This window comes from Dermatophagoides pteronyssinus, unplaced genomic scaffold, assembly GCF_027571235.1.
Source record: "Dermatophagoides pteronyssinus isolate colony J.1.1.1.1 unplaced genomic scaffold, Derpt_VIB-CSIC_2022.12 sq0001, whole genome shotgun sequence".
NCBI lineage: Eukaryota > Metazoa > Arthropoda > Arachnida > Sarcoptiformes > Pyroglyphidae > Dermatophagoides > Dermatophagoides pteronyssinus.
In genome coordinates, this window is record NW_027461525.1 from 5716527 (window position 1) to 5739502 (window position 22976).

Below are 22976 nucleotides of genomic sequence, written 5' to 3' on the forward strand. Positions count from 1 at the left end.
TTAAATATTTGTTTCTCCCAAAAAAAAATGTTCGACAATTTCAAATGAAAAATTATTTTATTCAATTTATTTATTATTAGATTTGAAATTTGAAACACAAGATTTAAAACAGAATTTTGACACATTTACCAAGGAGAAAAAAAAATTTAAAAATATAAAAAATTTCTATCCAAAACTAAGACAAAAAGTTTAAAATCAGTATTTGTTTGTTAAAAAAAAACTAAAATTATAGCCCAAAATTTTTTTTGATGGATAAATTAAATAATGGTTAAGGACAAAAATTTTTCTTCTTCTTCAACTCCTCTCTATCAACATAAATTAAAGATCATTTGATCAAGTGTGCATAGTAGCAGTGTAATTGAGGGTTATTTAGACCGCGGAATTATAATAGAATTTTGCCTGGCAGAAATAAAATAACATTGTTTAAAATTTTCTTAAAATCAAATATCAAGTGTATATTCAGTGTTTCATTGACTGATATGTGATAACACTGGGTTAATAATTTTCCAAATGCTGATATTCAAAACCACCACCATTTTGAATAAATTGTATCATTTTCAATATTTTATCCAAATTTTCTTTACGCCATAAGTTATATGCATATAGATTATTAACACGTTGTGGATCAGTATGTTGTTCTTGATTAAAATCTTGATATTCTTTTGATGTTAATTTATAATCATTTAATTGTAGATCATTAACGATTTTTTCCAATGAAATCAGCAACCATTCAAAATTATATTTTGGTATTTGTAAATTATCGAATGTTTCATCAATCATTTGTGCAATGGAACCATTTCTGGCTAATAATTCAAAACCATAACCATCACCCATTAAACGATAACAACCGAATTTTGAAAAACGTTCCAATAATGTTATATGTGGTAGATAGGAAATGTTTTTTCTTTGTGAATTTTGACAATTAACAGCAGCTGATTCGGATGATGTAATTAATTCATTTTGATGGTTATGATGGTTGTTGTTGTTGTTTAAATCAAAACATTCATTTTTTATCAAATGAAAACCAGAATCAATACTTGTCGATGAACCGCCAAACATTTTTTTCGTTTTAATCAATGATAAATAACCACCGATATTTTCATTATCATCGTTATTATTATTATTATCGGCGGTTGTTGTTGAAGAATTAATCATTTTATTAAATAAAGATTTCATTATTTTATTATTACCATGACCGAAATCTTTAGCCAATTCGAATGGTGTTTTACCAAATTTATTCTTTATTTTTGTATTAGCATTACCAAAATTAATCAATAATTCGGCTGTACGTGTATGACCACATTGTGCAGCATAATGAAGTGCAGTATTGAATTCAAATGGTTCTTGATAATCAACGTTTGCATTCAATTCAATAAAACGTCGTACAGCATTTACATTGCCATTTCTTGATGCATATATCAATGCAGTATGACCATTTTCATCGATCGAATCTACCGGACTGCAGTCAACAAAATAACAATGACCACATGGGTAGAAATAGAAAAAGGAATAGGAAAAAAATTGATTCGAAAATTTTTTTTTTTTGTGAAATTTTGAAATTTTTAAAAAAACAAAAACAAATCTTACATGTTGAATGTTTGATGATAAGTATTGATCATTTCAATATTATTTTGGATTGCAGCATCGATTAAATGTTTTATTGATGATGATTGATAATGATTATTGTCACCACCAACACAAGCAGCAGTAACGGTTTTTATTTTCAACAATTTTTTATCATCCTGATCATCATTATCATTGAAATTTTTCGACAATTTATCATTCGATTGATAGCCATTGTTGTTATTATTCATTATTTTACTTAAAAACAAATCAATAATTCAGACAAGGTGTGAGGTAAGATGAAATAAAACAAACAAAAAAATATAATTTTCGTATCGTTATAATTATAATTTAATTAAAAAAACAAAATATTAGCAAAAATAAAATGTGATGTGATGAACGAAAATCAATCACACTCAAAAAAAATGAAATTGGCTAAAATCGATTGAAAAAAAACGAAAAAAATTGCTGCTTTATTTTCAAGATGATGAAATCAAACCCAAAAAAGCATCGAATAGAAAAAAATGAGAATGAAAAGATTGGTTTTTATATCCAAACATCCAAAACAAAACAAAACAAAACCTCCAAATTAATTGAGAAAAATTTATGTTCAAACCAGCATGATTTTGAAATTGACTAAAATTTTCAATCAATTTTAATCAACTTTAGTCAATCAATCAATCGATTGAAAGAATACAAAATTGTTCAAATTTGTCATCATCATCATTGACATCATTAATTTCATTGGCAAGACGTTTACAAGAATAACAATATTGGTCATCATCATCATCAGCAGATTTTTGTTTACCATCACCATCATCATCGTTTAATGATTGTTTTGATAAAATAGTTGTTAATTTCAATGCATCATATGATGAATATTCATCATTATTGTTGGATTGATTTTCAAGTTGACAAAAACAAAATTTACAACGACGACGTAAATTATCGACGGTTGTTGTTGTTGATTGAATTTTATTTCCAGTTTTAAAAACAGTATGTAAAGTTGATGGAAATTCATCCGAAATTGATGTTAAAAAATGTTCATTCAAACGATGTAAACTTGATTTCAATGGTAATCGGGTACTGGCGAAAAAATCCATTTTCATTACAAGATGATCGAGATGACGAAATTTTAGATAAAATGCCAATTCTTTATTGACCAATTCACATAATGGACGAAGTAATTTTTTCGAACCAAAACGATTATCACAGAAGTTTATTTCATTTGGTACCAGCGAACCACGTCCTAATGAAATATTATTGATCAAATCGATGGATAATTCATTTAAAGTGCTGGCAACAAAAACTTTATCCATATTCAGATGATTGGCGATTTTCATTAGAATTAATAATTTAAAACGTTTCAAGAAATCATATCTGGAAGTTGGGTTATGAAATCGTTCGATTAAATGAAGAAACCTTTGAGCCGATTCAGATTGATTATTTTCCTGAAAAAACGCTTGAAGATTTTCATATGTTATTGTATCATCATCGCTGTTTTGGATATGAATCATTTGCTGTGATAAATCATCATTATTGATGCAACATTGTAACGATATAAAATAACAATCAATCCGGGCATGATGACAAATAAATTCATAAAGTTGTTTGGTTAAAAATGATTTCGGTTGCTGTTCAGAATTGTCAAGAATGGATTCTGTGGACAAAAAAAAACATTAAAATCAACAATCAAAATCAATCATCCAAGTGATTACCATCAATAAATAAAAGATAGGGTTTGAAACGAAGTTTTTGAAATTGTTGTTCATCCAATCCTCGGCGAATCAAATCAACCAAAGCAATCGAACTTAGACCACCGGAAAATCCAACAAGTATTCGATCATTCGTTTTGATTAGACGTGATTTTCCCAATGTTTGACGAAATGTTTTCGTACAATAATCAATCAAACAATCATTGCAGAAAACATCTTTTTTCTGCAATAAAACTTTACCCGGATTTTGTTGACATTTTCGACAATTTATCTGATAATTTCTGGATTTTTTTCAAACAAAAAATCAAAAATTATTAAATCAAGATTTTAGAAGAATTTCATTCTTACGATTCAACAAGTTTCTTTTTGAAACGATGATAAACAATATTGTTGGATTTTTCTTCTTCACCAGAATCCAGACGATCACACATTTTTTCTTCAACAAACAAAAAAATTCTTTTCCAAAAAAATCAACAAAATTCCGAATTGATAATCATAAAAAAAACATGCGTAAATTCTTCGAAAAATCTTATTCATACAATGCAAGTATCTTTTAGAAGAATTTTAACGCGTTCGCTACCAGCGACGCATATATGCGTCGTTTATTTGCTGTAGTTCTATGTGTTTTTCGAAATCTCCGGTAGCGAACGCGTTAATAAACTTTAATTTTTTTCTTTTATAATTCCGTTTCAGATCAAAGTTTTCGATTTACAATTGTTTTTTTGTTTGATAAAATAAATAAAATTAAACATTTTGATTATCATGGTTATTATAATGCAATTTTTGGAATGTAATTTCTTTCTGAAAAAAATCAATCAGGTCAATATCGATCCATTTTGTTGATTATCATCATCATCGTCATCAGCATTATGAAATCCATGATAATGTTTACGATTTTTTTGATTATTATTATTATTATTATGATTTATAAGCATTAATTTGGTTTTTTGAAATAATTTTTGATTACTTTTCTTTCCTTGATTCGTCGTCGTCGTTGATCTATTGGATGATTCTTTTTTAAATAAATGTTTTTTGTTGCTGTTGTTGTCCTTGTTACATAATGATTGTTTTTCCGAATTGACATTGTTTTGTTGATGACGTTGTTGTTGATGATGGTGTTTTTTATGTTTACGGCCAACACTACCTTCTTCAACATCGGCAAATATTCCATCATCATCATCATCACCATCAATATCGATAAAATAACGGTTATGATTTTTATTTTCATCAAATAAATCATCATCATCATCACCATCATCTGTATAATCATAAAGATTATCTCTTTCATCATCATCATCATCTTCATCCGATTCGGATGGTCGTCGTACAGTTTGATACCAACGATTAGTTAGATCAGTCATTTGTGATTTACAATCTTTTACTTCCTATAAATTTTTTTAAAAAGAAAAATAAATTTCAAAGTTATTTTCAATATCAACATACCTGATCGGTAAAAATTCTTGTAAACAGAGGCATCAAATATCTTGCATCAAAACGAACAAAACCTTTCAGATTTGATTCATTACGATAACTAACTTCTAATTCTTCTTCAGTTAATTCGGATAAATGTTCAGTTTCAATTGCTTGTCCCATTTCTTGTGTTTTACTTAATGTTATTAAACGATTATTTGATTTGGATTTGGAAATACCACCACGACGACGACATCGACGACCTTTACGATTAATACGTTGTTGATGTTTATTTCGATTCATATATTTTAATACAGGCATTGTTGAACTACCCAGAATAATAATGGTAAATAATACGATAATCAATGTTGTGGTTACAATAACACGACGTTTTTCTTCTTCAAAGGCTAAATGTAATGCTAATGCATAAGCAATAGCACCACGCAGTCCGCTAAACCACATTACAAACATCATTTTCCTGGAGATTTTATGTTCACGAAAATAATTAACCAAATATGAAAGTGGATAAATATTTAAAGCTCGACCAATTAAACAAAGCAATATTGACCATATTATTAATGACCATTCAATTTTCATTTTAAAACTAAATATAGCCAATCCAAGATAGGCAAACACACATGTTTCTGTCAAACAGAAAATAATTTTAGAAAAAATTAAAACAAAAACAAAAAAAAGAAAGAAATTACCAGCAATAAATGCCAATGTACGTAATGTTTGTTGCATTGTAATTTGTGTAACTGGTGATAGATTAAAATGTGCATAATGTGACATAACAACACCATTGAATAGGATGGCCATGATACCGGAAAGATGTAGACCTTCAGCTAAACCATAAGGTGCATATATTAATATTAACATCATACCAAATTCCAGTGATGGATGTTTCCTTAGATCAATATATTTAAAAACTAATGCAGCCAACAATGCAAATGAAGCACCAATAAATGCTGAACCAAAAAATACAATAAAAAAACGTACAAATCCATTGAAAATGGCTGCTGAACCTGATACTGTATCATCTAAATGATTTAATTCTAATGCAGTAGTAGCCAATACAATTGCAACAGCATCATTCAAAATACTTTCACCAAAAACCAACATATTCAGTATTGGATCTAGATTAAGGGCATGAAATATAGCCAATGTTGCAACAGGATCAACTGCTGATATCAATGATCCGAATGCAAAACTTTCGGTAAAACTTAATCGATAAACTAAATTGATTGCACCAAGAATATAGATACCACCACCAATGATGAATGCAGAAATTGAAGTGCCGATTATTGCAAATACTAAAATCGAACCAATATTTTGAAAAAAATTTCCCTTATGTAATGTATAACCAGATTCATAAATGATTGGTGGCAAAAGGATTAAGAAAAACATTGTTGGACTTAGCGTTTCTTCTTTCTGTTTGGTTTTTGATTTAAAAAAAATTACAAATGGGAGAATCCATAAAACGAAACGAAACAAAACAAACCTTCCAATCACCAAGATTTTGACTGGACATTTTCATTACTAATCCAATAGCGGCACCTAAAAATACAACCGCTAAACTTTCAGGAATATATTGAAATTTTGTTTTCAATATAAAATGAATTAGAAATATACAGGATGCAATAACCGATAGTACGAAAAATATTGCCATCGATGAATGTCGTTCTTCTTCTGCTGCACCTTTATGCGGCAGATTTGGATCAATCGATGATGATTGTGTTGACGGTGTTTGTTGACTAGTCGAAGAAGTTCCATTAGTTTGAGTTGAATTAGTTTGATTTGCAACGATAGAATCATTTAAACCGGGAATTAAGATAGGTATTTGCAATGTAGAATTGGAAATTATCGTCGAAGAATTGATTAAAGATAAATTATGGATCGATGTTATCGTTGTTGCAATTGGCACAATTGTTGTTTGACTAGATGATAATGGTGTTTTGGACAAATTTTGTATCAATGACGGTGATTGTGATAAAATTTCATTCGAATTCGTTTCATCACAGTTAATCGAATGGACATAGTAAATAAATAATATTAATAGTAACAAAGATTTCTTTAACATTTTTGATGATAATGATGGCCAATATTGTTGAAAATGAAAAAATACTTTTTTCTTCTTCGATTGATCCATCATCATTCGAATCATTTGACGAATGAAAATTTCAAAGAATTTATTAATACTTTTTTTGTTCAGTCATCATCAGTGTCCTTGAAATGAGAAAGTAATGTTTCTTTCTTTTCTTTTTTTTTCGCCAATCTTTAATCTTTTAATTGATTCTTCATGCAGCAAACGAGAAAAATTTCGTTGATAATCTTTTTTACTAAATTAATCCTTACATTAAGTAAAAAAAACACCGAGAAAATAAAAACAAAAACAAACAACCCGAAAAAAAACAGACTAACCAAAAAAAAAAAAAAAAAAACTTCTCATTGATCGATTGGCCTAAAAAAGCGCTTGCGTATTACGAAAGTATTTTTTCAAAAAATTTTCCATATTGACAATTTATTTTCGGGGAGTTCTCTATCCTCGTCGTCATCATTATCACCATGGCCTAATGATGATTATCTCCTTGTCTTTGTCTTGGCTGTTATTATCCGCTTTTCCGTTCTCAAACATTGAGATGACGAGATGACAGAAAAAAAGGAAAAAAAAAACAAACACAAAGATAATTAGTTTATGATAATTATAATCAGTCAATGGATAAAACCTAATTAACGACTGAAAACTGGGAAATGAAAAAAATGAATATTTTCGATCATAAATTTTTTCAGCAAAAAAAATTTTTAAAAATTTTAAAATTTTAAAATTTTAAAAAAATTATGACCGTCCGACAATGTCCTAGAATATATGAACAGATCATCAAACCAGAAATTTTTTTTTCTTCGAGCGCGAAGAACCTGAACCAAAAAAAAAAAAAAAAAAAAAAAAATGAAAAGTGAAAAAAATACGCGCCACTTTCAATCAACAAAATTTTTACAATGCAACATTCGAATTGCGCATGTCATTTTTTTTTTTTGCATTTTTTTTCTTAATTCGAAATTGCTATTGATCGATTGATGAGCAGCAATTGCTCATCGCTCACCCTCTCATTCACTCTCTCTCTCTCTTTGTGCATATTGCTATTGCTCACCCTCATTCATTGAGTCGAACAAAAAAAAATACAGCTGAAAATATAAACAAAAGAAACCTTGATTTTTTTTTTTGGTGTGAAAAGAAAAAAAAATTCTGAAAACAGAGAGAATATTCTTGCGCAAGTTAACAAGAATTTCATCATTTTTTTTTTTGTTTTGACCAAAACTCACTACTTCTACATTCTTTGTTTATGTGTGTTTGTCTGTATGTTATGATGATGATGATGATTGTCAAACAAAACAAACAATATTTTATGTGTAGATGTATAAACATTGTTTGCAACCATTGCATTGTTGTTGATCGTTGATTGTCATAAAATTTGTATTTTATTTTTCTTGTAATTTCCCTTTAATATTTAAAAGAAAGAAAAGAAAATAATCATCATCATCAAAACATTGAACATTTTATTTTTTTGTTTATTGACAACAACAACAATCCACATGTGTCATTTGATCATGTTTTTGTTTTGTTTTGAATGTGAAAAAAAAGGAGTAAATCACATGATTTGATATCAATCGACAATAACAACAACTATGTATTTGATTTCTATTTAAAAATCTTCTGTAAATCTTTCTCTCTTTCATTTTGTTGGTTACTTGACAATGTTGACTTGAATTTTTTCTCGAAAAAATAGCAAAAATTTTCAATTCAAACAAAACATTCGAATTTGTTTGTTTGTTCAAAATGTAGTTTTTAGTTTCATCATTTATCCATCAACATATTTTTGTTCATAAAATAATCATTATCTTTTGCTGTTGATAAAATGTCTTCATCACATCAACCATCATCATCGACAATAGCTACAACCACTGCCATCATATCCGGTAATAATGATGGAAGTGGTAATAATGGTGGTGGTGGTAGTTTGAATTCTACAGGTCAACATCTTCAACAACAATCACATGTTGTGACACTTGTTGGTGATCATCAATTACAACAACAACAACATCAACAGATAATACAATCAACAGAATCGGCTCAAATTCATTCACATCAACATCACCAGCATCATCATCATCATCAATTACAACGTTCAGCATCAACTGGTTCTGAAATACAATTTCGAACATCATCATCATCGATTGATCAACAAACATCATTTTCATTTGGTGATCATATTGATGATGAAAATGATCTATTTGAATGTGGAAAATGTAAACAACATTTTTCCTATTTACAATTATTTGTACAACATAAAAAAATTTGTAATAATCGACTGCAGCAACAACAACAACTTTCAAAAAATAGTACATTATCTACAAATAGTGAAAAATTAAGAGAATTAGCTGAAATTGAATTACATTTGGGTATATCACAACAGCAGCAGCCACAATTGATTCATCATCCTGGTGGTGGTGGTGGTGGTCATCTTAGCCATCATCATGTTCATCATTCAATGGGTAAATCACTTTCATCAAATTCATCACCATTGTTAATTTCAAGCAACAATAATTCACCTACCTCAATGATGACTACATCCTCCGGTAATGGATCAGGCCATATATCTAATAATCCATTAGTTGGTGGTGATTTAAATATCATAAATAGACAACAACATCATCATATGGGAGGAAATAGCCATTTAAATCGTTCATCACCATTAATTGATTCATTGAATGGATCATCATCATCAATTAATGTTAATAATATGGTTTTACCTGATAATGATTTACTTTCATTAACATCATCATTAGATGCAAATATGATTGCCAGTATTGGTAATTCAATATCACCATCATCATTATTGCATTTACATGGTGGTGATGTTAGTTCAAATACTGATGATTTTGCACAATTTGCTCATCTAAATCATGGATTAGATTCGAATCAAGAATCAACTTTGAACGATATTGTTAATCAACAACAACAACAACAATCAAGATCTATTGTTTCGATTGGTAACCACTATGGTGTTCATTCATCATCATCATCATCATCAACAACAATAAATGGAACATCTGATCCAACACATTCGATGTTAATTTCTTCAGCCAATTCTTCTTCCTTATCTAATGCTATTGATACAGGTGTTCATCATCATCATAATCAACAACAACAACAAACGCAGCAATCATCCGTTAATGTGATCAATTTTATTAATACAATACATAACAACCATTCACCAACATCATCATTTCAATCATTCATACAGAATATTACCTCTTCTAACGATGTAAATCTTGTTGGTGGTGGTAATAGTAATGGAGGTTCACGATCATCATCATCATCATCATCGTTGCTCAAAACATCATCATTTGATACAACATCGATTGGTGATATTGTTGTTGATGGTGGTGGTGTAATTTCGAATGATAATAATAATTCAATTGGATCTCCTTCACGTTTTCTTAATTTACCTCGACCATCATCATCCACACAACCAAGTAGTATTATTGAACATCGACCAAATCAAATTGCGTCTACTGTTCGATCAACACAAACTTCTTCGCCATCCATATCAAACGAAATTCATCATTCGACGAGTAAACCACAACAACAACAAACATTGAATGTGATCAAACATCATTCCCAACAACAACAACAATCATCATCACAACAAACTATAATGATTAATCAAGATTCACAGACATTTAACCCGAACCAACAATCATCACAGATGACAACAACTGCCGTTGAATTATTTAAATGCAATTTTTGTGAACGTAATTTTTGATTTTCAATTTTTTTCAATTTGAATTTTAAAATGTTTGTTTTTTCTTTCACCAAATTCTAGGTTCATATACAAAAAGTATCGAATTGGCTAATCATATGCCTTGCCATACCGGGGAGAAACCATATCAATGTTGTATATGTGGAAAAGCATTTGGACAAAAAAGTATGAACAAATTTTTTTAAAAATCTTCGATTCTAAACAATATCTTTTCTCTTTAAATACAGATAATCTTCGTAAACATATCATGACACATAAAGTAACTAAAGAACAATATCAAACTGCATATAAAACTTCAGTAGATCAATCGTTGAAAAATATGCCTAATGTTGGTATGAAGAATAAAATAACATCAAAATCGCAGCAACAACAACAACAACAATCATCATCAACAGTTCAAACACAAACAACAAAAGTAATAGCTACAGATATGGCTATTAACGAAACTGTTATCTATATTTGCCCGTTGAAATGTGGTTTTCAATCGGAAAATTTTGAAATATTAAAAGTACATTGTAATGCTGAACATCCGAATCAAATTAATGATGGTTCTTCTTCTTCTTCAATTACCACTGATCTTCAACAACAACAACCACAACCAACAATAACACATCCAAATAATAATCCTTCTCATCAAAATATTCATCATATCGTTACAAATCAAGAAACTTCAACAAATTCATCAAATTTTCTAAATTCTAGTCATCAAACAAATCAATCGAATATGACAACGATATCAATAAAACAAGAATTACCAAGTGATACTTCTATTTATCAATTATCGGCCACTATACCACCTTCACAGCCAACATCGACCATTATCAATCAATCAACATCATTGTTGGAACCAATAAAAGTACAAGATAAATTTACCTGTCCAGTAACAAATTGTGGATTTGTTAGTACAAAAGAAACTGAATTTAAAATGCATTGTGTTGATCATACTGTTGCTAATGATGAAAATATTCGATATCGTTGTACAGCAAATGAATGTAAAGAAAGTTATAATAATGTTGAATCATTTATCAAACATTTACAATCACATGACAAGGCCAATCAATGTAATAATAACACTGAAACTGAAGTGCAAAGTGGTTCCAATGAATCAATAAGAGCCAAATCAAGGTATTTAAATTTTTTTCATTTATCAAGAATTTAAAATTACTTTTCTTTTTTGAATAGAATTTATCGATGTTCAATTTGTTTGAATCGATATACAACGGAAAATGCGCTGGAAAATCATAAGGCAACAACATCACATCATTATCCTTGTCAACATTGTAATAAAATTTTTCCTTGTGAACGATATTTACGTCGCCATTTATTGACACATGGTGCCGGATTATTCATTTGCAAATATTGTGATAAATCATTTAAAACGGCAAATTATTTAAAAGTTCATTTGATAATACATACCGGGGAGAAACCATTTGCATGTAAAATTTGTGATGCAGCATTTAATCGTCGAGATAAACTGAAAAGACATGAATTAGTACATGATCCAATCAAACGTTATAAATGTCCAATGAATAATAATGGTTGTAAACGTGAATTTAATCGACCGGATAAATTAAAAGCTCATATATTGACACATTCAGGTGTAAAACCATATCAGGTAAGTTTTTTTTTGTTTTTCCGTGATGCCAATGACTAATTTTTTTTCTGTTTAGTGTACAATGTGTACACGTTCATTTACACGACGAGCACATCTTCGTGAACATAGTAAAACACATCAAGAAGTAGTGAATGCTATAATCAAAGCAAATCAAGAAAAACAATCACCAAATTCTTCACCCAACAACAACAAAACAAATGTTCGTAACATTGAACATGAGACAGTATTAAATTCCAACAACAACAACAATCAAACTTCGGAAAATGAATCCAAAAAGGAAACTAGCAATTTAATCACAAATTCAATAGATCAATCTAAAAATACTGATAAGAAATCGATTGATGATAATAATAAAGGTTCGATTTTTACAAATGATCAATTGACAATATCGGATTGTTCTTCTGTTGCTACTGCAACTAAAGCCCAAACAACAGCAACAACGATTTCCAAGAACAATAATAATAATAATAATAATGGCAGTATTATTTTATTTACCGGTTCATCTCTTCCGTTAACAACATCATCATCATCGTCGCCTAATCAACAGCAAATAATACCGTCCACTGATCATCAAATGCATCATTCACAATTATCATCATCATCATCTACTTTGACTACCTCATCATCATTATCATCTACATCCCAACAACAAAAACAAGATACAACAACAACATCGACAACAACAACAAATATTCATTATCAACAACAAGATAATAATAATACTCAACAACAAAAATTATCGACAACATCGGCCAATAACAATAATAATAATACTAGCACATCATTTCAAACATTTATTTTACTTTATTCTTGTCCAGTTTGTGAAGCTTATTTTTTCAAAGAAGAAGAAATTAAAACACATAAATGTTGTGCAACAAATACATTATCAGCTGCCACAATTGGTATCGGTAAAAATAATATTGTCGACAATAGACAACAACAACAACAAAGACAAACAACAACAATGCAACCATTATTAGTTCCAGTTGATCAACAAATATCATCAACAGATAATAGTGGCCGAATAAATATAGTGACTAGTTCATCAAACACAACAACAACAAATAGTGCAGCTTTTAATGTTAATCCAACTAATATTTGTAAAATGGAAATTGAAGCCGATAATCATTCATCAATTTAATCAATGAATTGCCAAACTAACAAACTAACAAAAAAATCCGTCCAGAAATTCCTTTTCATGTGGAATTCTTCAATCTCACCTTGAATCTTGATCAAAAACAAAATCGACAGAACTTTATTGATTTGGTCCGTTTGGAAAATTATTCATTCCAATTATCAATAATATTTTTAAAAAACAACTTTTTTTTTGTTTGTTGGAAACAATTATGTAGAAAATGTATTTATTTTTTCATTATTTTCATTATTATAATTATATAATTTGCAACAAACAAACAAACAGTAACAATTAAATTATTTTTCTAATGATGATTTGTGTTTTAATTGATTAAAAATTATAAAAAAGAAAATGGAGTGTTACGAAATTTAAAAAATTATCTAACTTTTTTACCAAAATCAAATCAACTTGATTTTGGATTAAAATGTAATGCTTTTGTTTTAGCTGCTAAAATATTTAATTCTTTTTCAAGAAATTTCATCAAACGAATTCGTTTTTCAGTTAAACTAAGTTCAATCGTTGTTGATGATGATTGTGATGTTGTTAATGAAGATGATTTTGTTGTTAACGTTGACGTTGATTGACTTTCATCATCATCATTTTGTGAAAATAATTTCATAAGAAAATTTCTATCAATACGAATTGGTCCTTCAGGTCTGACTAGAAATGTTACACGACAAAATATTCTTGGTATATATGGTTTTTTTGTTGGTAAAACATCATCCATACCAAAATGATACATAGGCAGTACATCAACTTCAGGTAATGTTTCATCGGATTGATTCGATTTCGATGATGATGGTGGCAGATCAGAAATGCTACTAAATCCTTCCAAAGGTTTTATCTGATGATATTCATCATCCTGATCTTTTCCTTCGGATAATACATGTTCAATAATTAAACGTGCCATACCCCATTTCAATGAGTATTGTTGTTGTTGGTTATCTGATAATGATGTTTTATCATCGTTGTTGACTAGTTGTTGTTGTTGACTTTGATCATATTTACCATCAACAAGAGTAAAATTCAATAATTTTGGATCAGCATTTTCTGGTCGTGGAATAACTTTTCCTTCGGGAAAAAAATGTAACCATTCACCATCGCGCATTAATTTTGAAGCATAATTCATTGCTGGTTGATATATTCCTGTATATTTTTTTGGGGAAAAAATAAAAAATGAATTTTCTTTTGAAAAATTCTGATTTAGAAAAAAACTTTACCATCACCACGAATCATTGGAAATGTTTTACCCAGTGCAAAAAATGTTGTATAAATTGGTGAATTGAAACAGATTTCAGCTGCAGCCGATGTCCAACGTAAACGATTTGAATTTAAAAGCCAATTAAATGGCATTAATGATCCCCAAATTAATGGATCATCCATACACGAAGTATGATTACAATATGTTATCAATGGTCGTCGTCGTGGTAATTTGGATTTTTGAGATGAAGATGAAATTAATGCCAAATAATTTCGATTAAGTGTTTCATTGAAAACATTTGCATTATAAACAGTACTTTTATTTACAATATTCATCCAAAATTTACTAAATAATCCAACAATTGGTATAACAAAATGTGATCCAATATACCAACCAAATGATGGATTATCAGTAGATAAAAGTGTTGGCCATTTATAACGATAATGATGTTGTTGTTTTTCTAATGATGATTTTGGTGATTTTTGCTCAAGCTCTTCTTTAGATAGATTTGTTGGCTGATGTTGTTGTTGTTTGTTTTGTTTCATCATTGTCATCAATAGAATTAGACATTAAATTTGATCAAAAGAAGAAAAGAAAATGCATAATGTTTATACATGTGCACCCACAACAACAAACAAACAACTCGTTCTCATATTTTGTATCATCGATCGTTGGTGTAAAAAAAGGCAAAAACCCGTCCACGTCTAACGTTATTAAAAATTCCATTCAAATCAAGTTTTTTTTCAACAAAATTAACTTTACAATTAAATTATTGTAAAAAATTTTATATTTACAAAATATAATATATTTGGAACAGAAAAAGAAAAATGCAATTACAAAATTACACAAAAAAAGGCAAACATTTTTTTTCGTTACATTATTTTCAAATTTTGTAAATTTGTAAAATCAAAGTGTAAGTTCAATATCATCATGATTAGCGGTCGTTGTCGTCGTCGTGGATGAAATATGATTTAATAATTGATTATCTTCAATATTTGAATTTTGACGATTATTAATTAAACCTAAACGTCTAGCATAATATTGTATCATACCATAACGAATTCCATAATAATAAATTATAAAACTTAAAAAACCAATTATAGCCATTATCATTGAAATGCTTATTATTAATTCTATATAGATTTTCAATGAGAAAAAAATAGATAAAAATTTGGAAAAATTACAAAAACAAGATACATACTTAGATTGGAATTTGTTTGATAATTAACAAGATTGGATAAATGATCACTTTGTGGTAGTTGCATATTGTTGTCAGTTTTTATTGATCGTTTACAATGATTTGAATCACGACAAACACAATTTCCTAATCGTTGGCCAATCGGTATATCAATATGATGATGATGATGATCTTTTGAATGATTTTGATTTTGATCATCATCCAATTCGATACAATCTTCATCATCATTGCACTTGAATAGTTGGCCAATTATACAGAATGTTGATAGTTCATCATTGTTTAGATCTTCGAATGCTAAACCGAAAAATTGATGAAATGAATGAATAAATCACATGAAAACATCATCGAAAAAAAAACTTACCATTAATCTGTACGATTTGAAATGATGACCATAAAATTGAAATAAAAACAAATATTAAAATCACAGAATTGATTATATAATAATGATTATTGTTGTTGTTATTGACCAGATTGATTGCCATTGACATTATACTATTACTATGATGATGATGATGAAATGAATGACGATTTTTATTCTTTTTTCTCATTGTGTTTTGGGATAAAAATCACTATTTTTCTGATGTTGAGCATCTAATAATAACAACAAATATCATCAATCATTATTGGTTGTCGTTGTCATTGAATTTGTTGTTGTTTGGTTGGTTGTTTGTCAATTGACAATCAATTAAATTCAATTGTCGTTTTTTCTTATTGAAAAGTTTCCTCAATTTTTCCTTCAAGAGTGAATAATAGGGAGTTATATTCGGAGAAAAAGATGAAATGACAGAAAAAAAAATCAAAGACGTAGAAATTCAATCGAAAATGTTGATAGCAAGAAAAAAAATCGATTGAATTTCGTTTGAAATGATAAAAATTGTCAAAAATGAATGAAATGATGATAATCAGCCAAGATTGTTTTACATTACATTACATTGAAAAAGCTGCAGCCAAGTTAGTCAATTTTCTGAAGAAAACGATGATAATTGAAAAAATTTGGTAAAATATTTTTTTGGTAATTTTTGCATGGCGCCAATGAATGGAGAGGTTTTTCTTCTTCTGGTTGTTGTTTGAAGCATGCTATTAAAACATTTGAGAGACAAATGTAAAGACTAATGTCACTCAAACAAACATACACTGATAGTTCTTACCACCTTACCACCTTTAAGAATAAGATATTCGCGGAGAAAAGTAAAAGAAGAAAAAAAAATACCCAACATTGTCCAGTGTCTTGTGTGGACATATAACACATACAAATGGCCGCGGCTAAACTGAGCTGAAAAAAAATGAAAGAATTTCGACTGGAAAACCAACCACCAGATGGTGGCATAATTCAATAAAATTTCAATATGGATTCTTTCATTCGACAACAACCAACAAAAAAAAAAAACAAATGATTTCCGACAAAGATTCGATTTTCAATTTTCAAAATTTATTCGATTCAATATAAAATATATAAATTATTGGTTTTGTTTTTTTGCATTTGATTTGTTTTGTTTGATTTGTCAAACCAAAATGTATGACAAAATAATATGTGTTTGGTGTGGTGGTAAGGATTAACAAAAAGAGGGGATTTTTTTTTGAAAAAAAAATTCGAATGAATCGTATTCGAATGTTTCGGACACATTTGATTGATGCTGGTGATTCTGGTGTTGATTGATGGTGATTTCTTTTTGGCTTTTTGGTTTTTTATAATTCTAATTAGTTTTTTTTTGTTCTTTTTTTTTGTTCTTCATTTAGTTGTTTGCAAATACCCATTTTTCTAATTGTGTTCCTTTATAATCCGGATTGTTGCATGCAACACGAGCCAAACTAATAATACCGGCTGTTACTTCGGGTATATTTTTTCTTTCAAACAAATCAACTGTTCGAAACAATTGATCATGTGGAACACCATAATCTTGTGCTGCTTTTAAAAATTTATTAATATTCTCCATAAGAATATAGGCACTACCACCGGAAGCAAACTGAAACAAAATATAAAAAAAGAAAACAGTAGGTAATCAATCAATCGATCGATCGATAAAAAATGAATTATTATTTTTACAATAAATAGATAATCGATAATGAAATTTACTTACCTTATCGATTGCTCCTGGTTTGATTTTGTTCATCAATTTACACAAAACAACACCATCTTTTAATATTTCTTCATATGCAATACCTTCAGGTACTTTTTCACCAATATTTTCAAATATCCAGCTAAGTAATGCTTGTTCAACATTTGGTGATCGTTTTGATGCAGTTTTTGCTGTAACAGCTGCTTGAATACCATAATGGGCCATTTTTATTTTTGTTCAAGTTGATCTTTCAAGTTTCAATCAAACAGATTAAGAAAAATTTTCAATGATTTTTGTAGTAAACAAGCAAAGAACCTAATCAAGAATGATCTGGTTGATCAACAAAGTTAATGTCTAAATAATCTTTTTACAAAGATCTGGGTTTGGTTTTTAGTTCGTTGCAACAATTTTAAATTGTTGATGGAAAAGAATATAATGTTTTTTTTTCTGGCTAGAATATTCTACCAACCACAAGAAAAGAGAAGCAATCCACAAAAAAAATAGAAGAATATTCTTCTTGTTGTTTATCTTGTCGTTCGTCAACAGAATTGCTCTATTTTTATTATACGAAAAAAAACAAAAAAAAATTCAAATTCTTGAATGAATTTTTCTTTATTTTTTTTGTTGTTGTTGCTTATTGCTGGTGGCAATCATCATCATTTCTCACCGAAAAAAAGGTTTCTTTCTTTTCATCATTCAGTAATAATAGTGATTTCTATATTCATTTTCGTTGTTTAGATTGGCAAAAAACAAAACAAGAAAAATTGGCAAGAATTTTGTAATTGAAACACTCTGAAGAATCAAGTCTAAAAATATCGAAAAAAAACCGAGAAAATTTTTACATAATCACCAACCGCAAATATAAATCCTATGTATTATGAATATGCAAATGCAATTCGCGTACGTTCAACTTGATATCATTATGAACAAAAAAAAGTATTAAATAATGCTAATCTTGCAATTAATCAACCAAGAAAAAATAGAAGATCAAAAAATATTGACCCTAAAACCACACTGATCACATCATTTGACGCTTTAGTCATCAGACGTCAGCAAATGAAAATTTTGACAATAAGAAAATTTCCAGTTACTTTTTCTTTTTTCATTCTCTCTCTTTCTCGAAAAAAAAGAACATAATTTGAATATGAAACATTTTCTTGTTTGTTTTTTTTTGTTCAACCTCGTTGTTGTAACAAAAAAAAAATTATTTTAATTCAAACAAAATTATGCATAATGGAATTTTGACACACTGCCTTTTGGGTATTTGTACCATTTAGAATTTGGGGAAAAGAAATTCATTTAAGAAAAAATGTTATCGATGAATAAGTTACTTTGATTTATAAATGAAATGAATGAATCCTTTTTGGTGTAATAATATTTATCATTATAATGATTATAAACGACAAAATCTCAGATGAAATGTCAGTGAAAATGATGATGATTTTCTAGTTGCCAAATATAGATTCATTGCGATGAACGATGATTATGTCGAATAAACATTTCATGTGTTTATTATGGATAGAATTTTGTTTTTTTTTGCTTGCAAACATCATCAACAACAGCGAAAAAACAAGTACAACCGCTACATATTTCAATGAAATTAATGAAACATTTTTGTTTGTTTGCCACTCCCCATCCCCATCATCATCCCATCCTCATCAATATTGAAATAAACACCCACGATTCATTCAATAACAAGTACAAAAATGAAACATCCGAAAATTAATGAACAACAAGTCCGATTACAAGTTGAGCGAGAAAACAAAAAATTCCTTCAATACACACACACTCATTGCATATTCATAATATATTTGTTTGTCGAATTTGTTTGTTTTTTCTTCATTTCATTTTCAATTCAAAAAAACATATACCAAATATGTCAAACGTAAAACAAAACAAAACAAGACAAAATTTTCTTATTCAATTTTCGAAAATGTATTACACACACCTAATGATGAAAATTACGAAAAGATTGAGAAATATTTATTTATTTCTTGTTTGTTTGTTTGGTGAGAAAGAATATTGAAAGGAAAGAAAATATATTTACGCCAACGATTTGCTAATGAGAAGAAGAATATATTTCACAAATATTTATTTTGTTTCAAGCGAAAAAAAAGTAGGCTAAAAAGAATATTGAATTCAAAATTCGATGAATTATTATTCCACGATACAAATCAGGAAAAAAAACTGGAAACGAAAAACTAAAAAACTAAAACTGAAATGACAAATGGAAATATGTGTGTGTGAGTGTGTTTGAATGCAAATATGTATTACTTATTATCAATCGATCGATCGATCATCATTAAATAGATTTATTTAGATAATAAAGAATCAGATGATTGATTCAAATATATTTCCATTTCTATTTCCAGATACCATTAGTATAATGATGAAAATAATACCATTTTCAACTGGTTGTTTGTTTGTTCCAGGTTACTGGTGATCACATTATCATCTTTGATGATTTTGATTGATTTTATTTATAGAATAAATGAAAAAATGTCACAAGATTTGCAAAATTTCTATGGAATAATATTTGCTTCTTAATCAACGAAACGAAACAAAACAAAAAAATTTAATAATGATGACAAACAAACCAAACAAAATCAATTAAATAGTTAATTGATGAATCAAGTTAATCAAATCAAAAATATTGCTCCCGTTTTTTTTTTTGGTGAAGCCAATAAAAATTTCATTATTTAGTCAAGTCCAAATTTTCCCTTCATAATATTATTGAATTCTCTTTTGCCTGATGCGATGATCATTGAACGATTGAATAACGAAAATTTCATTTACAAGAATAATAACATTACCCATGATGTGGTCATCATCATGATTTTCGAAGGTGAAAAAAAATTAAGATTAAATGGATGAGGGGTTCAGTTCTTTAACCTTTCTTGTGAAAAGGTTTTTTACCTTTCCTTTTTTTTGTTGTTGTTTTGCCACTTTCACAGTCGTGAATTGACCATTTTTTTTATAAAAAAACTTCCTAATAAATTATCTGTCGAAAACAAAACACAAAAAAAATATATTCTCCCTCTACACCGATCTTACTATAGAAAAACTTAATCAATGATGTTCATGTCCATTTTTTTTCAATGGACAAAGTAGCCAAACAAAATACATACGGTGTTTGCGTATTTCGTCCACATTTATATATAGCGTATTTAGCATATAAAAAGACCAATTTTTTATTTTGTTTTTTTCTCATTCAAATTGAGAATTTGATAATGACCATAATCATTCATTCATTCATCGTTCAATCAAAATCCATTTACGGACATAGACACACACACACAGAGAAGTACATTGAATAATTTTCCCGTTCGATAATCATCATTTATAGTAGTGATAACGATCGAATCGAATCGAATCAATTGATCGATCGATCGATCAAACATCGAAGGAAAAAATCACATCAAATGTATAAACCTTAAACAACGGTTTAATTAGTGACCATAGTTCATTATCATCATCATCATCGTTCTATGATTATCCGGAAGAATTTTTTTCCATTTTTTAAATCAAAATTAAACACACACCGGTTTACATTGTCCATCATTCATTCATCGAATCGGTTCATTCGCCCGATCAAAGATTCGGGTAGTATATAAAAACCCAACTGAGATAACTGTTTTTATTCTTCGAATCAAAGATACAATCATCATCATCATCAACATAAAAATTTTCATTTCAAATTGACTTTTTTAAAATTATTAATTATCATTCATAATGTACATTATAAAATATTCATTAAATGTTTGGTTTTCATCATCTTCATCATCATCATATTGGATTTGGTTAACATTAATATCATCATTTTTGATCAATAATTTGATATCGGCTGAACCGGCTTCAGCTGTTGAACGTGTTAATTGTCGTCGTGTTGTATTTCATCCATATTGTCGTGGTATTAGCGCTAAACGATCATCGTTAAAATTAAAAGAGTAAGTTCTTTTTTTAAAAAAATCGATTTAATCGATTTTTAACAATCGATTTTCATATCACCAGTGCATCGGATAGGCCAAATTCCATTGAAAATTCCATCAAACAATCATTACCAAAAATTTGGCAACAATTATTGATACCGAATACAAGACAAAAAATTATTGAACGATTTCATATGGATAATGTAAGTCTAAATAATAAAATGCGAATTTCTGATCATAATTTTTTTTTGATGAAATAGTCTATTCCACGAACAATGAAAGCATTCATCATTGACAATAATAATAATATGGCTGATCATATGACAAATCATTCGGATGATCAAATGGAACAAACAGATTCAAATGATTATGAATTGATTAGAAGAACGGAATCATTTCAAGTTCCACCATATTTATTTGATGCTCATCAAATACAATCGTCATCGTCGTCGAATGATGAACGAGCAATAAAATCATCATCTGAATCAACAGCAAACAATAACGATGACGATGAAATAAATCGAGAAAAAAATCAACAAATGTTTCACATACGAATGGTTACTTATCCAGAATTTATGCAATTTTTTTCACGATTAACACCACCATCGACAATATCCCAACATCCATCCAAGTTATAAATGTAAAGATTTTTTTTCTTCTAAAAAGAAATGAAAAAAATCTAGCAAAATACCTTTCATCATCATTTGTTTTGTTATATGATAAATAAATATTGAGTCAATCCCGCCAAAACAATGTTCGAATTCGAAAATAATCGATTGTATCGAATTAATTCATTCATTCATTCATTCATCATCATCCCTCAAATAAACATTCACACACGTTATTTTCAAAATCTTTATGATTATTATTAAAAATCAAATATTTTCATATTCATTACAAATCTTCTTTTTTTTGTTGTTTGAAAACAAATCATGTCAATTACTGTTGAACAATTAAAAACAAAATTAATTGATAAATTAGCCGCTACTCATGTTGTAGGTGTTTTTGTTTCAAATTTCATTCGTTGCATTCAAACATTCAATTTTTCTTCCTAAAAAAATTTAGGAAATCGAAGACGTTTCGGATGGTTGTGGTGCAAAATTTGTAGCCAAAATTGTATCATCAAAATTTGATGGTCTTTCTTTGTTGGAACAACATCGACTAGTCAATGAAGCAATTGCAGATGAAATGAATTTGATACATTCATTTCGTATGAAAACAATGACACCGGAAAAATTTGCCGCCGAATCATCAAAATGAAAAAAAATACACATTATATTTTTTAAAACAAAAACAAAAAAATAAATTTTAATTTCAAATTCAAAATTTTA

At 28.6% G+C, this 22976-nt stretch overlaps 9 protein-coding genes across 13 annotated transcripts; 3 read left to right on the plus strand and 6 right to left on the minus strand.

The window, feature by feature from the left end:
* Positions 1 to 38: 38 nt before the first annotated feature.
* On the minus strand, positions 39 to 2040 carry LOC113795768 (uncharacterized). Its single transcript, XM_027345990.2, has 2 exons — positions 1588 to 2040; positions 39 to 1459 (listed from the first exon to the last, which is right to left on the minus strand). Exons 1-2 carry the CDS (start codon positions 1812 to 1814, stop codon positions 496 to 498), a joined length of 1191 nt encoding a protein of 396 aa, XP_027201791.2. The 5' UTR covers positions 1815 to 2040; the 3' UTR covers positions 39 to 495.
* Positions 2041 to 2187: 147 nt separating this feature from the next.
* Positions 2188 to 3765, minus strand: Ctu2 (Cytosolic thiouridylase subunit 2). Its single transcript, XM_027345987.2, has 3 exons — positions 3627 to 3765; positions 3282 to 3559; positions 2188 to 3223 (listed from the first exon to the last, which is right to left on the minus strand). Exons 1-3 carry the CDS (start codon positions 3707 to 3709, stop codon positions 2241 to 2243), a joined length of 1344 nt encoding a protein of 447 aa, XP_027201788.2. The 5' UTR covers positions 3710 to 3765; the 3' UTR covers positions 2188 to 2240.
* A 60-nt stretch (positions 3766 to 3825) lies between these two features.
* Positions 3826 to 7426, minus strand: Nhe1 (Na[+]/H[+] hydrogen exchanger 1). Its single transcript, XM_027345962.2, has 4 exons — positions 6190 to 7426; positions 5396 to 6119; positions 4722 to 5332; positions 3826 to 4663 (listed from the first exon to the last, which is right to left on the minus strand). Exons 1-4 carry the CDS (start codon positions 6850 to 6852, stop codon positions 4094 to 4096), a joined length of 2568 nt encoding a protein of 855 aa, XP_027201763.2. The 5' UTR covers positions 6853 to 7426; the 3' UTR covers positions 3826 to 4093.
* A 701-nt stretch (positions 7427 to 8127) lies between these two features.
* On the plus strand, positions 8128 to 13571 carry LOC113795760 (uncharacterized). The gene is made up of 5 exons (XM_027345972.2): positions 8128 to 10502; positions 10574 to 10675; positions 10738 to 11635; positions 11693 to 12125; positions 12181 to 13571. The coding sequence occupies exons 1-5, from the start codon at positions 8603 to 8605 to the stop codon at positions 13264 to 13266; spliced, it is 4419 nt and encodes a 1472-aa protein (XP_027201773.2). The 5' UTR covers positions 8128 to 8602; the 3' UTR covers positions 13267 to 13571.
* Taz (tafazzin, phospholipid-lysophospholipid transacylase) lies at positions 13557 to 15117 on the minus strand. Its single transcript, XM_027345988.2, has 2 exons — positions 14481 to 15117; positions 13557 to 14406 (listed from the first exon to the last, which is right to left on the minus strand). The coding sequence occupies exons 1-2, from the start codon at positions 15013 to 15015 to the stop codon at positions 13664 to 13666; spliced, it is 1278 nt and encodes a 425-aa protein (XP_027201789.2). The 5' UTR covers positions 15016 to 15117; the 3' UTR covers positions 13557 to 13663.
* Positions 15118 to 15230: 113 nt separating this feature from the next.
* LOC113795773 (uncharacterized) lies at positions 15231 to 16940 on the minus strand. 5 transcript variants are annotated; one of them, XM_075824683.1, is made up of 5 exons: positions 16808 to 16940; positions 16586 to 16736; positions 16021 to 16393; positions 15663 to 15953; positions 15231 to 15594 (listed from the first exon to the last, which is right to left on the minus strand). In XM_075824683.1, exons 3-5 carry the CDS (start codon positions 16205 to 16207, stop codon positions 15368 to 15370), a joined length of 705 nt encoding a protein of 234 aa, XP_075680798.1. In that variant the 5' UTR covers positions 16208 to 16393; positions 16586 to 16736; positions 16808 to 16940; the 3' UTR covers positions 15231 to 15367. The 5 variants fall into 5 exon arrangements, with proteins under 5 accessions (XP_075680798.1, XP_075680793.1, XP_075680806.1 ...); XM_075824678.1 differs by having other exon boundaries at positions 16021 to 16736; XM_075824691.1 differs by having other exon boundaries at positions 16021 to 16736; positions 16816 to 16936.
* A 126-nt stretch (positions 16941 to 17066) lies between these two features.
* On the minus strand, positions 17067 to 18089 carry LOC113795777 (muscle-specific protein 20-like). The gene is made up of 2 exons (XM_027345999.2): positions 17738 to 18089; positions 17067 to 17623 (listed from the first exon to the last, which is right to left on the minus strand). The coding sequence occupies exons 1-2, from the start codon at positions 17939 to 17941 to the stop codon at positions 17393 to 17395; spliced, it is 435 nt and encodes a 144-aa protein (XP_027201800.1). The 5' UTR covers positions 17942 to 18089; the 3' UTR covers positions 17067 to 17392.
* A 2384-nt stretch (positions 18090 to 20473) lies between these two features.
* On the plus strand, positions 20474 to 22417 carry LOC113795772 (uncharacterized). Its single transcript, XM_027345993.2, has 3 exons — positions 20474 to 21663; positions 21728 to 21848; positions 21906 to 22417. Exons 1-3 carry the CDS (start codon positions 21449 to 21451, stop codon positions 22281 to 22283), a joined length of 714 nt encoding a protein of 237 aa, XP_027201794.2. The 5' UTR covers positions 20474 to 21448; the 3' UTR covers positions 22284 to 22417.
* An 11-nt stretch (positions 22418 to 22428) lies between these two features.
* On the plus strand, positions 22429 to 22971 carry LOC113795780 (bolA-like protein 2). Its single transcript, XM_027346002.2, has 2 exons — positions 22429 to 22640; positions 22711 to 22971. Exons 1-2 carry the CDS (start codon positions 22578 to 22580, stop codon positions 22903 to 22905), a joined length of 258 nt encoding a protein of 85 aa, XP_027201803.1. The 5' UTR covers positions 22429 to 22577; the 3' UTR covers positions 22906 to 22971.
* Positions 22972 to 22976: the final 5 nt, after the last annotated feature.

Coding starts and splice junctions, on each gene's coding strand:
- LOC113795768 (XM_027345990.2), bottom strand. CDS start 1,814: ATGAATAATAACAACAATGGCTATCAATCGAATGATAAATTGTCGAAA. Junction 1,460..1,587: donor TATCATCAAACATTCAACAT/GTAAGATTTGTT, acceptor TGTTGACTGCAG/TCCGGTAGATTCGATCGATG.
- Ctu2 (XM_027345987.2), bottom strand. CDS start 3,709: ATGTGTGATCGTCTGGATTCTGGTGAAGAAGAAAAATCCAACAATATT. Junction 3,560..3,626: donor AAAAAGAAACTTGTTGAATC/GTAAGAATGAAA, acceptor AAAAAAATCCAG/AAATTATCAGATAAATTGTC. Junction 3,224..3,281: donor CTATCTTTTATTTATTGATG/GTAATCACTTGG, acceptor TTTTGTCCACAG/AATCCATTCTTGACAATTCT.
- Nhe1 (XM_027345962.2), bottom strand. CDS start 6,852: ATGATTCGAATGATGATGGATCAATCGAAGAAGAAAAAAGTATTTTTT. Junction 5,333..5,395: donor TACATTGGCATTTATTGCTG/GTAATTTCTTTC, acceptor TCTGTTTGACAG/AAACATGTGTGTTTGCCTAT. Junction 4,664..4,721: donor CAAGAATTTTTACCGATCAG/GTATGTTGATAT, acceptor AAAAATTTATAG/GAAGTAAAAGATTGTAAATC.
- LOC113795760 (XM_027345972.2), top strand. CDS start 8,603: ATGTCTTCATCACATCAACCATCATCATCGACAATAGCTACAACCACT. Junction 10,676..10,737: donor AAAAGCATTTGGACAAAAAA/GTATGAACAAAT, acceptor CTTTAAATACAG/ATAATCTTCGTAAACATATC. Junction 12,126..12,180: donor CAGGTGTAAAACCATATCAG/GTAAGTTTTTTT, acceptor TTTTCTGTTTAG/TGTACAATGTGTACACGTTC.
- Taz (XM_027345988.2), bottom strand. CDS start 15,015: ATGACAATGATGAAACAAAACAAACAACAACAACATCAGCCAACAAAT. Junction 14,407..14,480: donor TCCAATGATTCGTGGTGATG/GTAAAGTTTTTT, acceptor AAAAATATACAG/GAATATATCAACCAGCAATG.
- LOC113795773 (XM_075824683.1), bottom strand. CDS start 16,207: ATGAGAAAAAAGAATAAAAATCGTCATTCATTTCATCATCATCATCAT. Junction 15,954..16,020: donor TCAAATCGTACAGATTAATG/GTAAGTTTTTTT, acceptor TTTTCGGTTTAG/CATTCGAAGATCTAAACAAT. Junction 15,595..15,662: donor TCAAACAAATTCCAATCTAA/GTATGTATCTTG, acceptor AAATCTATATAG/AATTAATAATAAGCATTTCA.
- LOC113795777 (XM_027345999.2), bottom strand. CDS start 17,941: ATGGCCCATTATGGTATTCAAGCAGCTGTTACAGCAAAAACTGCATCA. Junction 17,624..17,737: donor AACCAGGAGCAATCGATAAG/GTAAGTAAATTT, acceptor ATTTTGTTTCAG/TTTGCTTCCGGTGGTAGTGC.
- LOC113795772 (XM_027345993.2), top strand. CDS start 21,449: ATGTACATTATAAAATATTCATTAAATGTTTGGTTTTCATCATCTTCA. Junction 21,664..21,727: donor TCATCGTTAAAATTAAAAGA/GTAAGTTCTTTT, acceptor TCATATCACCAG/TGCATCGGATAGGCCAAATT. Junction 21,849..21,905: donor AACGATTTCATATGGATAAT/GTAAGTCTAAAT, acceptor TTGATGAAATAG/TCTATTCCACGAACAATGAA.
- LOC113795780 (XM_027346002.2), top strand. CDS start 22,578: ATGTCAATTACTGTTGAACAATTAAAAACAAAATTAATTGATAAATTA. Junction 22,641..22,710: donor AATTAGCCGCTACTCATGTT/GTAGGTGTTTTT, acceptor AAAAAAATTTAG/GAAATCGAAGACGTTTCGGA.